Consider the following 15,040-nt stretch of genomic DNA (forward strand, 5'->3'; position numbering starts at 1 on the left):
GTCCCTTCACTTCCTTGGAGAGGGCTATGGGTTACTCTACCTGGACTTCCTTGTCACCAGCACCCAGGAGGGAGAGGAGAAGTGGGTGGGTGTTGCTGTGCTGGCAGAGACCTGCTGCTCCTGGGAAACACCACATGGTACCTGGAAATCTGATGTCAGAGCAGTGAGGGACCGTATGGGATGTTGTTAGGATTTACTTGTCTCTTTAAAGAAATATTTTGGTGGCTCAGTGAGTAGAGGACTGCATGTTTTGTGTCCTCTGGACTGCCCCTCTGGACCAGAAAAGCTTGTGAGCCATCCAGTGCACCACCTTCTGTTGCTTAAAATCATTCCCAATTGATCGAACATGTGTATTTAGTTCTGTTTCCATATTTGCAGTGCAGCTTCATGCTCATTAAAATATCAGTTTATTGATAGGTTAGTATATAGAATTCTGATAGGATTAACTTGAAGGACTGATTTTTATTTTCTGGTGATTCATTATTTCTGTTCATCACACAGGACGGAACAGACTGTCACATCTTTTCTCCACACTGCACCTGAACAGTTCTTAAAAGTATGTACAAAAAGGATTGCATACCCTATCCAATCCAACCAACTAGCAACCACCACCACCACCAAAAAAAAGAAAAAAAGTATTTTCTCCTTTTTCTGTGGGCAAATGTATTAATTAAGTTTCTTAAATCATTTTTGGACTATTTTTCATAGGTCTGGGTCAATATGTTTCTTGCTCTGCTCCCTCATCCATGCTCAATGCAGCCTCCCAGCTGGTGGCTGGCCTTTCTCCCTTCTCCCCTTATCGATCACCCATCCCTACAAGGGCTGCCTTGACTGACAGGCACTTCCCAAAGACCATACACACATTCAAGTGGCACAATCTCCGGCATCAGCCAGACACCCTGGCCTCTAAAAGGCCAGGAAACTTTCTGAGCCATCACAGCAGTTTTCTGTGTCCCAGGTTTGGGCTGAGACAGCACCATGTCCCCCTGTGGGGGTCTCCAGGAAGGAGCTGCAGGTCACAGGATCCATCTGTGAGCTCAAGGCATTGTTTCCCTGACGACTCTAGCAGGAGTGACTCAGGGTGCCTGCATGCTGCACATTGGCTGGGCCCACTCCTGCCAGAGCCAAAGTTGTCCCAGCAGTCCATCTCGTGACCAGGGCTCTAGAAATAGCCTCTCCTTCAGCCTGGCAGCTGGAGAGGAGCAGACCACAGACGGTGAGTTCTGCAATAAATGCAAGGTACTTTCTCAAATCTGTCATTTTAACTTAATGCTTTCACCATTGCATATTGCCCAAACTGAAAGAGAGATCACTGTGGAGTATCCTCGCTTCTCCATGCCAGCTGTATGCACTGCTCACCAACTCTGAGCAGAGAATGACTGAACATACCTTCCATTTGAACTAAGTCAGTCTTTGCTGGAACTTTTATCTGTAGCTCAAACAAATGCACACACAGAAAGTACACTCCCTGACAGCTACAGAGCTAAGCTTCATTTCCTTCATTTCCCAACATTTCTTTCTTTCCTGTATCCTCCATCTGAACTATCACTTGTGGCTTTAAAAATGAAATAATTTACTTATCTTTTAGAGAAATAGACAACATATGACTCTTTTGAGGAATTTAATCACTTCTCACGTAATAAGTTACTGAAATAAGAGTACCAGTGGCAAAGCATGAAGGATTGGTGTGAATAGTACTTTGATACATATCATATTAATTTGAGAATTTATCTGAAAAAGTTAGTATAAGGAGTTTAAGCACAACAATGCATTGAGATGAATTATGTTAAATTCATACTAATCAAAGGGCAATAAAAATCAGTCTTTGCTTTGGACCTAAACAATGCAGCATGTTTCATCTACGGCAAAGAGATGCAGTGGAAAGACTTTCCTACAATAAGGTCAGAGCATGTAAAAGAGATGAACCTGTTACTGATGAGAACTGGACTGGTACAAATAAGACATGATAAAGATAACCAATATCTTGGTGTACATTAGTTTTAATTGAGAAAATTGCAGAAATAATAAGATTCATATAGTGTTTATTACAGAAAACAAATAAAATAAAACTGCAAGATGATGCAGAAGCAAATCCTGCACCAGTTCAATGCTTGATAACTGATTTCTTTACTATAACTTATAAATGTTTACTGTAATCTATAAAGACTTGTATCTATAATCTATAAAGACTGATATCTTTCCTATAAGGGTGCCGAGGCACTGAAACACGTTGCCCAAAGAGGCTGTAGACAGCACTGCCCTACACACAGTGGTGACTATGTAGCAAGGGAAAGTGTGAAAAAATTATCAGGAAAGCCCTCAAAGCCAGGTAACCACCTAAGAAAGCACCTCCTTTGTGGCTCTGGAAGGATGTCCAAAAATAAACCTTTTTTTGGCAAGAAACTCACCCTGCAAGCAAAGAGGCTGCCTCCTGCTACTTGTTCTCACTGCACTGATGGACATAGAAACTGAGAAAGATTCTTTACTGATCTGCAGGACAGCACCCAAGAAAAAAATTTCCTTTAAGTTCTCCTTCCTTATGAAAGCAACCCGCAATGACCTTAAATTCTGCCTAACTCAGGGGCAGAAAGAGTCAACAGGAATACAGTCAGTCATATTCTTCTCACTTGCAAATCTTGCTATGAGTCATGTAACTCTTGCGAATGCCTCAGATGCAGCATGCAAGGAAAGCACCTCAAAAGGATGCTGGAACATTTCCCAGAGAAGAAGGTAAACAATTTATTCTCCTTTTACCAGGAGGAGCTACAAATGGTGTCTATGATGTTTTACAGGACATACTGGCATGTTATAAACACTGTTAATGTTCCAGTCGGAGGAATCCCAAAAGTCCATCTGCCTACACAGGACCTTGGAATTGCACACTAATGTACTTGGCATGCTGCTCTCCTCAGCCAATCCAGCACCCCCATGGTGCTTTTAATTTCTCTGTTAAGGTTATCAGTTTATATCTTATGGACAGAAAACTGCACCATTAACTACCATCACTACCCACTAGGGCAAATCAAGACAAAACCCTCAGACTACATAAACCCCAGTATACTACCTTTAACAATAATAACAAAATGTAATAAAAAATAAACTGCTAACTGTTTTTGAGCAGGTCATCCCAGTAATTCAGTCAGAGCAAAAGGTATGACTCAGTTTTGGTATGGTAAAGTCGTACAGATTCCTGTGGGTCCTCATTCTTGCGATGCTTTCCTTGTTGAAGGGACTCAGGCTGTCACGTTGGGAGGTCTGTGTTTTACATCAGTCCTTGTCACTCCAGAGAGCCTCTCCTATGGAAAGTGAGTGTGGGATAGCCCCTCAGTGTGCATAACAAAACCTCTCTTCTCAAATGCCCCTGACTGACATTTCAAATAAATTGATAAGAACAGGCCAACCAAGGTTATTGATTTTAAGCCAAGCCAGCTATATGGGCCATCAATACAACCGTGCACTTCTTTGTTTAAAGGGAAATAAACATATTTGACCTCACTATCCTCTTCACCTCTGGGAAACCTTCCCAGCGCATGGCGGCAAAGGACCCTCCTTAAGGAGGCCTTGCCACGGAGGCCAGACATGATTTATTCAAATTCAGTTTGAAGCCAATACAATATATTCTCAAACATTCTAAACTTAACATTTTAAATGACTAGCTTCAAGTTTGATTACTGCTCTGCCTTAAAAATTTGGTTTTTTTTCTATTAGAACACTATTGTATGAAAGTATTCTTAAATTCCAAGTATCCACATGTAGCACAAATAAGCAATAAAAGGACTTCCCAAAGCAAGACAGTACTAAGTATTGTAGCTGTAAATCACTGGCTATCAGAAGTCGTACCATTATACAATGTATCTGCAATGAGTCATCCATTAAACTGTGTTCCAGTCAGAAACCTGGCATACTGGGGCTTGGAAGAAGATTAATGCTTTAATATACTTTTAAACCATTTACGGAACAAAATGTACACAGTGGCTCAGAAGGATGCTAGGTTTTGTGCTATAAGAAAGCAAAATATGAAATTAAACAACAGGAGATATTCTTAACAGCATCTGTGTCCATGTCTATGCTACAGGAAAGCAGCCAGCCCAGAATTACATATTCTGGACAGGAATTAATACAGTGACATCTGCACATACTTGAATCCCAGCTGCTGTAGTGATAGCTATCCCTGGGCTGCAGCTTCAAACGGCAGGGCTGAGCTCTGGAGGGGTTCCCGTGGCACATATGGCTCTGTCTCAATATGCAGTGGCCCCTGGCTTCTTGTCTAAAGGATGCACCACGGCAAGTGTCATGCGGGGTACAAGACAAAGCAAAACACAGCCTTGTCATGCCAGATAGGTTTTATCAGCTTGGTTTCTGAGCTGGGGCTGCTGCAGGGAGGCAGCTTCTCAGGGAGGTATTGTAAGTATAAGCCTGACCGATGGAGGAGAGCAGAGAGACCATCAGAGAGGGAGATAAAACAAGGGCAGTCAGGATAGCCTAAAAAAATAGTACAGAAATACTGCAACCTGCCATTCATTTGGACAGGATCTGCTGCCACCTTCTCCCACTGGTGGGAAGTAATCTCTGATGAAAAGGGGTAAGACTGCAACTATTCCAGGCACCTCTCCTCCACCATCACACCTGAGCAAGACCCACCAGGCACAGGAGGATAGGACAAGGCAGAGGCTACTCAGACATGTATCCAGGCACAGCTGAGCTATGGGCATCATGCCCAGAGCCAGGCTGGTTTAAGGCTAGGAGGAGTATATTTAACAGCCAACTGTACTTACCCTATGTTTGAGGTGTAACCTGCCAAAGCATTTCCCAGGTACTAGGTAGATATATAGCTTTGATGACATGCCTATATATACTCCATGATTCAGTTAAATGCTCCAAGAGTTTTCTAATGATATGACTGGTATTTGTGATACTAAATATAGACACCCAATCTGTCTCTCCTGTAATCAAAAAGGTAACGTGTCAACAGAGATGATGGAGATCATAGTACAAATTACCTCATCCTAAAGGATATATCTGAAATAAGTCAGATGGATAGTCCCTGGATGCATCTTTGTCTGTCTTTAGCATGGGACGACTAGGTCAGCTGTATGTATCTAAAAAAATGGTGTCCAAATGTAAAACATACCTGACCTTAAATGCTTATGAATGTTTTAATGTTTTAGATGCACTCAGACTCTGCTCCAGTGTCCACCCTGAGGAGATCTGGTGCAAGGGGGAGTCCCCAAGCCTCTGAAGGACATTGGGCCAAGGGGACACCAGAAAATTTAAAAGTCAGTGAGTTGGGTATATGCAACCATAAGACATTCAAAGGTGAAATGGTGAGGAAAGGAGCTCAGTCATCCAAAGAACTGACCTATTTTGGGCTAACAGCTCATTCTGCCACCTAAAGCTAAAGGCCATGTACATAAGTTGCCCAAACTTTCCGCTTTTTGCCTCGAGCTGAAAGTCATTACTGTTTCTTCTTCCATACACTTACTCCATGTGCTTGGCTGTCATCTGTAAAGACACTTTGATGCCCTTTCATTTATTTCTCTTCTGCTTCAGGCTACTTTGGTTTGGTCTTAAATATCTTCGAGAGACACAGGGTGGCAGGGTTGTGGCTAAAAACGGGCAATACTGCTGGTCTGCACAGCAGTCACTGAAGGGCAATGAAATAACATGGATGGTATAAATTTCATACAACCTGGAAGTCTGACTTCATGGTATAGATGTGCAGGATGAAGTAGCCCCTGTAGAGGAATGAGCACTCTTCATTTATTTAACCTGACCTATTTTAGCCACCTGCATTAGAGTGAGGAGAATGGTCTCTTGAATCGAGACACAGCTGCCTGCACTGGCAGCACTGCCATTTAAACAGACAAATCCCAGTGAGGAAAATTGGAAACATTCTGGTACTGTCCCTCTGAGGGGAATTCCTTTTAGAAGAGTCCATCTTCTGAAGGATATTGAAAAATCTACTTTTTGGGCAATTCCAACTCAAATTTCTCATATCTTAGATACAATCTGCTAAAGGCATAAGATAAGGAAACTTGGAGAGGAACCCCCAGTTTGATTTGAATTATCTTGAATTAGTAGCTGCTCCTACATCAGCTAGGTTTCTAGACATAATTGCTTCATATTCCCAGAGAAATATCAAAACTTAAGCTCTTAAATGTTCTGTTCATGTTGGAGGCCTTGTATACAACAGGAGTTAATTAGAGGATGCAATGTGCATACAGTATAGCACAGAAGCCATCAAAAAGGCAACTGTTAGCATTTGCATTTGTTGATCTGACATTTAAGAAGTGGCTACTTGACATTTTTCTATGCCTGTGTTTTTAGGAGCTAAAGACATATTATCTATTTACTTTTCAGTCTCTCAGATGCACTGGAGACAGGGCAATTGACAGAAACTTATGGTCTCTCAGGTCCTATCCTGCATTTTTAAGTCATCTTCACTTTGTCATCTCTCCCATCTCTTGAGGAAAACCAAAGGGAAAAAATGATAAAAAGCCTCGGTAAGGCATGGAGAAATTAGTGTCAGATTTAGGTCAAACACAGCTCCACATTGTGGAAGACTGATAGTCTTTTAGAGATTGCTATAGCTCAGATCAGAGGGTAAAGTAAGTATACCTTTCTTGACCAGCAGTTCTGGAGGCATGTCATGAATTTCAGCAAATCTGGAATGGATTTACCCATTTGGCATACAGCCAGCGTGTGCTTTGCTTCAACAACCTCATGTAGAGACACCAGTGGTTGCAAATGGCCACTGTGGCTAAACAAGAGAACCACAGCTGATGATGGCAAGAACTAGGATGCTGAAGTTCTGCTGATTTTGGGAACAGCTGTCCTGGGAATGCTCACTTTTCGCTGTCACAGTGGCAGAGCTTAAGGGTCCAGAGATGGTGCAGGTACATAATGATTAGGCAGAATGACAGGTTAAATCTGACTTCTCACAGAGACATTTCAGTCTGCAGTTTGGACGTGTGCTGGGTATCCGGTTGCAGGTTGTACCTGAGCAGAAAAGATGCAGACAGAAAACCTGGGAACAAGCCCCAGGACCTGATGCCTTCAGCTTCTGGATGACAATGCATTTTTCATGACAAAGTCCTTTCTGGAATCACATTTCTGGAGGAAACAGCTTTCTGGCTTCTAAGTAAGAGGCTGCATGTAGGGATCCCACTGTCAAAATACCATCCACAGGATCTGATAGACCCTAGGTTATTTTAACATGAAATACCTTGGGACCAGGCTACATGAAGGCTATCATCCCTCACTTTGTGATGCTGCAATAGTTTTAAAGAAATCTCTGCCTACTAATAGATAGCCTACTAATAGATACAGCTTTAAAAGAAGAGCAAGCAACTGCAATGTAGACAGAATAATTCCTGAGGAAACTAAGACAAGGAAAACTTTCCCAAAATAAATACTTAGACTCTTAAGCCTCCTTTTCCCTCTCCTGATGCCAGCTGTTAATTTGATGGTGACTTCCCATTGAGAAAGCAACCATAATGTTGTTGAGAGAGCTCAGATCTCTCTCAGAGATGGCTACTGACTTCTTTGCAGCTAAGATTTAGTTGCTCCACATAAACAACAAATACTCTTCACAGAAGTGTCATTTACAAATGCTGTGAATATCCTTTAATCATCCATACTTCATATTATGGGCATGGCACACCATGCCAGATCAGTGAACCTGATGCCACCAGGATTACATGGTCCGTTGTTTCCTTCATTACTCTGAGAGTTTTGAGAATATAAACAAGAATATAAAGACCTTGGGAAAAATGATGGGAATTGCTGCTCTGCTTCATGCCATTTAGACACTGAAAGATCTGTCTTTAAATGAATGGAGCTATTCTTTCAGCCTGAAAATTTGTGAGAATTCTTTGAATATGGCTGGTTCTGAATTCACAACATGCCTTAGTCTGCATTAATCTCAATGAACCTTGTGGGAGGGGGAGGACTTGATCTTTCCTAGGATGGAGGAAGAGATTCTGATTTACTCCTCTATTACCACAGTGTTAACCAGTGCAACCCAGTGATTTTAGTGAGAGTGAAACCGGTGCAGCTCCTGCCACAACAGTCCTGGCACTGACCATGAGCTTACTGCTGGCAAAAACTTCATTTGCAAATGATTCACCAGCATACAACGAACTCATACTCTTAAAGGCGAACACGTGCTAACTGAAGTCACAATCATTCTGTGCTCCAAGGAAGGTCACACTGCCCTCTGCTCACATGCACAGGACATTGTCAGTGATCCCATGCCAGCTGTGCCTGGGTGCCAGAGCTGGAGAGCAGGATGTCCTGTCCCTGTGCATCCTGCACAGTACTGCTCCATCTTTTTTGTCCCTGCAGCTTAGCAGGGCTGGACAGGACTGGTGAGGGAGAGTCTACACAGAAAATGCTATTAGGTAAAGAATTATACCCTGAGAAGTGCAATTCTGCTGATACCAGAGAAATGCAATGACATCAGGAGCAACTGTCCTCTCCATGGGTCAGTTTGCTTTTGTGGATGAGGATATAGGCAGATAGAGCAGGAATTTGCTTTCCCTGTCACCTCCTGCAGTTCCCCCTCCATAGGCACATGCACATCAGGAACTGTGCTTGCTTGCACCACTCAGGCTCAACCATCACAGCTATAAACCTCAGAAATGTGATATGGTGTTTTGTAGTCCAATTAAAAAGTGCTCCTTAGCAAGGACAACTTCTCTCTAATCCTGAAGATTAGTGCCCAACCTTCCTTTTCTCACTCTTGTTTTATTAATTTCCCAAATTGCCAGTGGCATCATCCTTTTTGTGTTTGAAAACAACACAAATTAAATGGATCTTAGAAGGATGTTAGTGACTACACTACTTCCTGCTTCAAATAATAGTTTGTGACTCTTCTGTCCAGGTAGAGCATTTGCTATGTCAGGAAGGAACATGTGCCAATCAAACACTCATTGTTCTTTTCTGCTTTACTGATGAAAGCTAATGACACTGTCACAGAGGAAATGGGAGATATGAGCTTTTCTTCATGTACCTGCTCAGGCAATGGAAAACTAATGGGATTTATTTGAACATGTCAAAAATTATTCTGAAGCAAAGTCTAAAGCACAGGCTCAGTCCTTTGCTTATAAATGATGAATTAAAGAGTTTAGTTCACTTGCCCACAACAGGCACTTTTGCTCCCTCCTTTACTCTGGAGCTGAACAAAAAATGCAAGAATTTCACCACTGAACATGGTGTAGTGAGACATAAATCTGGTGGAAAACCTTTGATTTCAACAGAGCTTAACATGGATGTAACTGGAGACTGACTTTGGCTCTCTTTGATTTACAGGAAGGCAAGTAATACATTTTATTCTTTCCAGGCCAAACTTGCTGAGCAAGTTGTCCCAGTGAAGTCAATGCAGAAATATAATCTGCAAAATCACAAAATTTGCACAACTTGTAAACTCATGAATACACACTGGGCCTGGTTTTACCAAGTCTCATTCCTATACTAGAGGAATGAGAAGGGCAAGAGTTTAAACAGATAGATGAAGGGCTCCTAGGCAAGATTATGAAAGCTTTCATAGAAACACTGACCCTCTGCTAGAGCAGAAGATACACTAGAAGGCTAAAGAGACATAGCAGCTAAACACTGGTCAGTAATTCTCTGTTAAGCCAAAGTTTGGTCTTTGATTACTTTTTCATCCAGATAATACTCTAGAAAAGCTTTGTGTCATCTCTTTGTGGCTAAACTGGCTGCAGAGTCTCCTACAAGTAATCTAGTGGAAGCAGGACAGAAGAACAGATGGACTTAGATGAAAGACTAAGGATATGCTTTGAGAGTGACAGGAAAGCTCTGGAAATAGTTACATTAGTAAACAATCAAATTATTTAACAAAATGGGACCTCCTCAAGCTCTGCTCCAAGTATAATACATGAAACAATTCAGAGGACTGAATTTTCTTTTGTGGAGCTCCACCTTTGTTGTTTCCAGTTGGGGTTGCACTATGGAGACTCCTGGGACAAGTAAAGCAAACATATGTCACATGGGGCAACAGTTCTTCCATTTACCTTCACTGCTATCAGCTATTAGCATCTGATTTGTGAAAAATATATTTTCAAACCCCCAGACTCTGCCAGGTTACATCAGAAGGAACTGAAAGCAACAAGAAATGAGAAGGTAATATTTGGTAAAATACTGGTAAAAGTCCTAAAATTGACACTGTTCATGAAATGCTGAAAATCCCCTTTGTTTTCTTGGCTTTCATTCCCTCTTTATCCCTTTGAGAACAAGGGAAGTCACCAGTATGGAACCCCATAAATCACAGTAACTACCCTTTATACACTCCTTATCTGCCCACACAGTTTTATTTCTACTGTTTTATTGTAACTGTGAGAGGAAGGAAAAGTTAATACACTTAGGCAGTCATAGTTTTCACTTGAACTTGTCAATGGCAATATTATTTATAATGTTCTAGTGTCCATGGGTACACTAGATTTTTTAGTATTGCTACTACCATGGCCTTGCTTCAAGACTTTAATGTTAGTGGACACCAGTTTTTGTGCTCTCCTCCTCATTTTCTCTTGGTCTAATTAATAATGCTGAGTGGGAAGCAGCCAAAGTGGTGTCTCCTGAAGGTTTGCTTCCTCCAGGAGATGAGTTTCGGGCACTATAGATAACCAACTTTGTCATCCCACCTCATGCCCACAGTGATAGAAATTTTAGTGAAATTGTTGTGAAGGGCACAGAGACACAAAGTGCATGCTGCACTATTGGCTAGAGTGGTAAACTAGCTCAAGATATTTAAAACATATCTACATCTACACAAGGAGGCAAGAACAGGCTCCAGCCTCTCATGCTCCATGTCCAAGAGTTGAGTTAGTTATAGGTGCCACCAGGAGGAAATGAAATCACGCTGCTTGTAATAAAACAGGAATTGCTTCTGGTTCTTCCTTACCATCTCTGCTGCTGGACCCATGTGAGAGGATCTACAGATACATTAAGGCATAAAGAAGCTGTATGACAATGAGATGGGACTTGACAGTGAGACTGGAGAATACCTGAACATATGCTGGGTCCTTGCTCTCTGATCTACCATGGCCAAGCATGAGAGCCCACACAGGGCTCATAGGAGCTACCCGTGGAGCACTGGCCCTTGCTATGGCCTCTATAAAACTGCAATTGAAATATAAACTTTCACACCACACAGTGCCAAAAGCAAGGGTGAAACTACCACATAAAAGGTGAAGAGGCAACAGAAGAACCTGCAGAAACAAGAGAACAGATATCTCCACCAGAATAGGAAAGTGAAAAAAATATAGTAGGATCTGTTAAAGTTTTTATGGAAGAGATTCTAATTATTGAGGCATTACTGATTTTTGATTAAACCCACTCCCACCTACAAACATATTTATATTGGTGCCCATGGAGCTGATCAATTGCTCAGTTTCTCATTAGCAGAGCTATCCCTTCAGTCATTAGCTGTATCTTCCTTTACCTCCATCAGTCCTGAGTATTAAAATTACTAGTATTGTAGAATACAGAAAATGAAAAGCACAGATCTGATGTGTAAGACAATATTAATAGATTAGGCAGCAAGAGTTTTATTTATGTTTCTGGAGGTTTTAATGGATAACATAATGTGCTGTTCACAGATCACCCTTCTACTGTGGGTCAGTCTCATTTAAGAAGGTGATAGATGATAACTCTTCCTATAAAAGCTGCTCCAGTAATAGTGTAATTAATGCAGTTCCTAGTTCAGATAAAACCTTCCAAAACAGCTCATATCAACTTTTTCAGTAAATGTAAATAAAGGTTCATACATGTTTCCTGTTTATTTTTGTTTAAATGTCCCTGAACCTTGTCCATTTCTCCTTTGTTTCTTGCATGACCACCTGGGCTCGCATCTTTTGCTTCTATCATTTCAGATCCACATAAATCCGACGGAAACAGAGACAGAGGGAGAGAGAAAATTATATAACCAGAAAACACAAAGTAAAAAAGCAAATTACGATTATCAAAGACTTACCATTTTATGTAAGCAGAATGATCATCAAAGGATTTAACTCTGCAGTAAACTATATGGGAGTAAGGATGGAGTATGGACTCTCCTCATGTAAATGATGCTTTGTATTGTCTCACATCTTTTCTGTCTGGATCACAGGGAGAATGTTCTATCTTGGTGTTAGGGAAGAATTTCCTCTCTTGCTCCTCCTGACTTTTCTCTTTGTTATTTAACAGACCCTTCTTTCTTCTTTCAAAATTATATGGACTTGTTGATATCCTCATAAATTATGTATCACTGAAAGTATTTTCCCATGGCATTGCATATTTAAAATCTATTGTGAAACTTTAGGAAGGAAAAAAAATGCAGGAACTATTGGGGTGGAAACATATTTATTACTTTGAAGAATAAATACCACCAACCTAATCTCTGTATATGCCTGTTACATGAGTGATATCTGTGACTGTTTGAAATTCCTTCCACGCACTTCAGTATTTCTGTATATACTGAAGGTGAGAGCCACACATGTGAGTCTGTTAAGCTCAGAAGATGTACAGGTGGAAAGTAGATAAATGCAGCAAACTACTGGAAATCAGAAGCAGTAATCTTCAAATGGGCTTATTAAAACAGAGTGTGCAGTAGGGATAGAAATAACCCAACCTATAAAGCCTTCATTTGCTCTGTTAATAGGCATCAACATAAAAGTATTATAGGAACTTTTAATTTTTTAAACATTTTAATCATCAATCCTTTAAGTCTTCTTATGAAGATTTTGTGTAATTTCATCACATGCTAAAAACTTGCTTCTGTCCATTTTCTTTTCCCAATCATGTATTTACTAGTTTATTATGTTGCCAAAATAGCAGAGTACACTTTCTAGTAATGTTGGGAGACTTTGAATCTATTAACAAGGCACTTCACCTCCTTTTTTTAATTAATTTTTTAAGGAAGGGAAATCTAGTATGTGAGGCAAGAGTGTACCCTCATTCCATACTTGACAGAAGAATAAAAATGAGAGACCACAGATCTTTTGGTCCCAAGTTTTGTACCTTGCCTCTAGACAGCATTTCGCTGCTGAGTCAAAGACATGCAAATTTTGATTGGAAGAAAGCTCTAAACAAGGGTTTTGCTCATCAAAGCATCTGCTTAGCCAATAGTTGCAGCCAGGTTTGCTAACACAGCTGTATTTGTTAATACCAGGGGAAGGACACTGCTTGGGTAATTTCCATGACTATATTCAGCACTAAGGCTCCTCTTAATATTCTGGCCAGAGACCTGAAAGCTGACTGCATACATAAACCTCTGCACGACTCTGGGGCTCCACAGCCTCCAAAGGTAACAACTGATGTCACTTTTTACACTGTCTGTTGCCACAGCAATGGAGGTCGGGTTTTCATCAGGTGATGCTCAGTGGGCCAGTATCTGTTCTGTGGCTACGTGGCTCTACTGGAGCCTCTGAGAGCTTTGTCACTGACTTCACTGGCGTCAACATTCCACTCCAAACAAAGATATCTAGACCAATGACACTAGATACAGTTTTTTAAAGAAATCTTAGAGCATGACTGCTTCCTGTGGCCTCAACTTTTAGTTTAAAGCACTTCAGAAATCTACTTCTGTTGTCAGAAAGTATCATTCTTAACCCTGAGGTAAGGATTTTACTTCAATTTAGGTGCCTGATATCATCTGCCAGCTTTTTATCTTCAAATATCAAGAGTATTTTCATTGCATCTCTTGCACAGGCTATGTGCGTATGATGCTATGCAATGAGGAGAAACAAAATGTGTGATTTTTAAATTACTCTTCTGCTCTTCTATTTTTTAATCTCCAGATGGTCCTTGAGACTGGTGATATCTTCTTTAGGCTACATATTTCCTGCTTCAATTAGCTTACTTAACCAGAACACATCTGAGAGACACATACATGATCAGATAGTATCAGGTGCTAATGTTCAACTGCTTTCATGAAATTTGAAGAAGATAAATGATTGAATCATAATTGAATGACCTTATTAGAAGACAAGCTGATCAGTGTTAATATGAAACTTGAGATTCCCACGTTTGCTCTAATTTCACATTGGCTGGGTCTGCTGAAAGGACAGCGAGCACAATGTGTTAGGGAGCAAGATCAGAGCTGGGTGACTGAGATCTGCCATAAATATTTATCAGCTGGCATATTTATCAGAGGGGCTGGCACAATTTGTATCACTACCTAAGAGCAGTGAAGGAAACTAATGCTTTGATTTACCACCTCCCAAGAAAAAAAAATGCAGCATACAGATCTTTATGTGTGTTATTTTGAGAAAAGCCCTATCTCTCTCCATCCTGTCCCTCCACAGCATGTGTGCATGTGAGGAAGGACAGGTGGTCACTAAGGGCATCTGTCCCTCCAGGGGCTTTGTCGGGAAGCATCAGGTAGTTACTGCGAGAGCAGTGGGGATCTGACACATATTTGTAAGGATGGGCAGGCTGGAGCAAATCTGGGGCTTGTTCCAAATTCAAAGATTTTTATTGCTTGGTGAAAGATCTGAGCCAGGTTGAGTGAAATTCTCAGAATGCGCACCCTCCGTGTGTGTTTCACCAGATGGATATCGTTAACTGATGAATGGGGATCCTTTGCTTTGGCCTGGCCATAGTGATTTTACTTGGGTGTTAAGATGGAGAGGAGTCATGCAGTACTTACGGGATCCCTTTTTACAAGGCCCGGGTTAGGGACAACAGCAATGAGGTGGGCAATTGTAAACATGGAGTTCAGCACATATGAAAAAAACAAATTCTTATGCAGTGTTATCCTTTGACAGCTGAGGCTCCTGAAAAATATGTAGCACATGTCGTAAATTAGTATTTTTCTTCTGATGTCACTTTAACAAGCTCTTTCTGGCAACAGTCTCTCAAGAATGCCTTTTGGCAAGGCATAATTGGAAAATACATGCCTTGCATTGCAACCATAACCTCTGACAAATTTTTGGGTTTGTTTTTACACCTGTTTAGCACCACATGCTTTTCAGACCATGTTGTAAAGAGCTATCCGGCTACATTCTCAGCCCTTGATGCCTTTCTTTATTTATGGTAATCA

The 15,040-nt window shown here is 41.0% G+C and overlaps 1 protein-coding gene across 2 annotated transcripts in view; it reads right to left on the bottom strand.

The window, feature by feature from the left end:
• CALCR (calcitonin receptor) overlaps window positions 1-15,040 on the bottom strand; it is a 159,975-nt gene that overhangs the window by 25,676 nt on the left and 119,259 nt on the right. For both annotated transcript variants that reach the window (XM_017817627.1, XM_017817628.1), the window contains one exon: window positions 14,648-14,774. In XM_017817627.1, coding sequence (XP_017673116.1) covers window positions 14,648-14,774 — 127 coding nt within the window. The remainder of the gene's footprint in view (window positions 1-14,647; window positions 14,775-15,040) is intronic.

This window comes from Lepidothrix coronata, unplaced genomic scaffold (genome assembly GCF_001604755.1).
Source record: "Lepidothrix coronata isolate B3197 unplaced genomic scaffold, Lepidothrix_coronata-1.0 Scaffold62, whole genome shotgun sequence".
Lineage (NCBI taxonomy): Eukaryota > Metazoa > Chordata > Aves > Passeriformes > Pipridae > Lepidothrix > Lepidothrix coronata.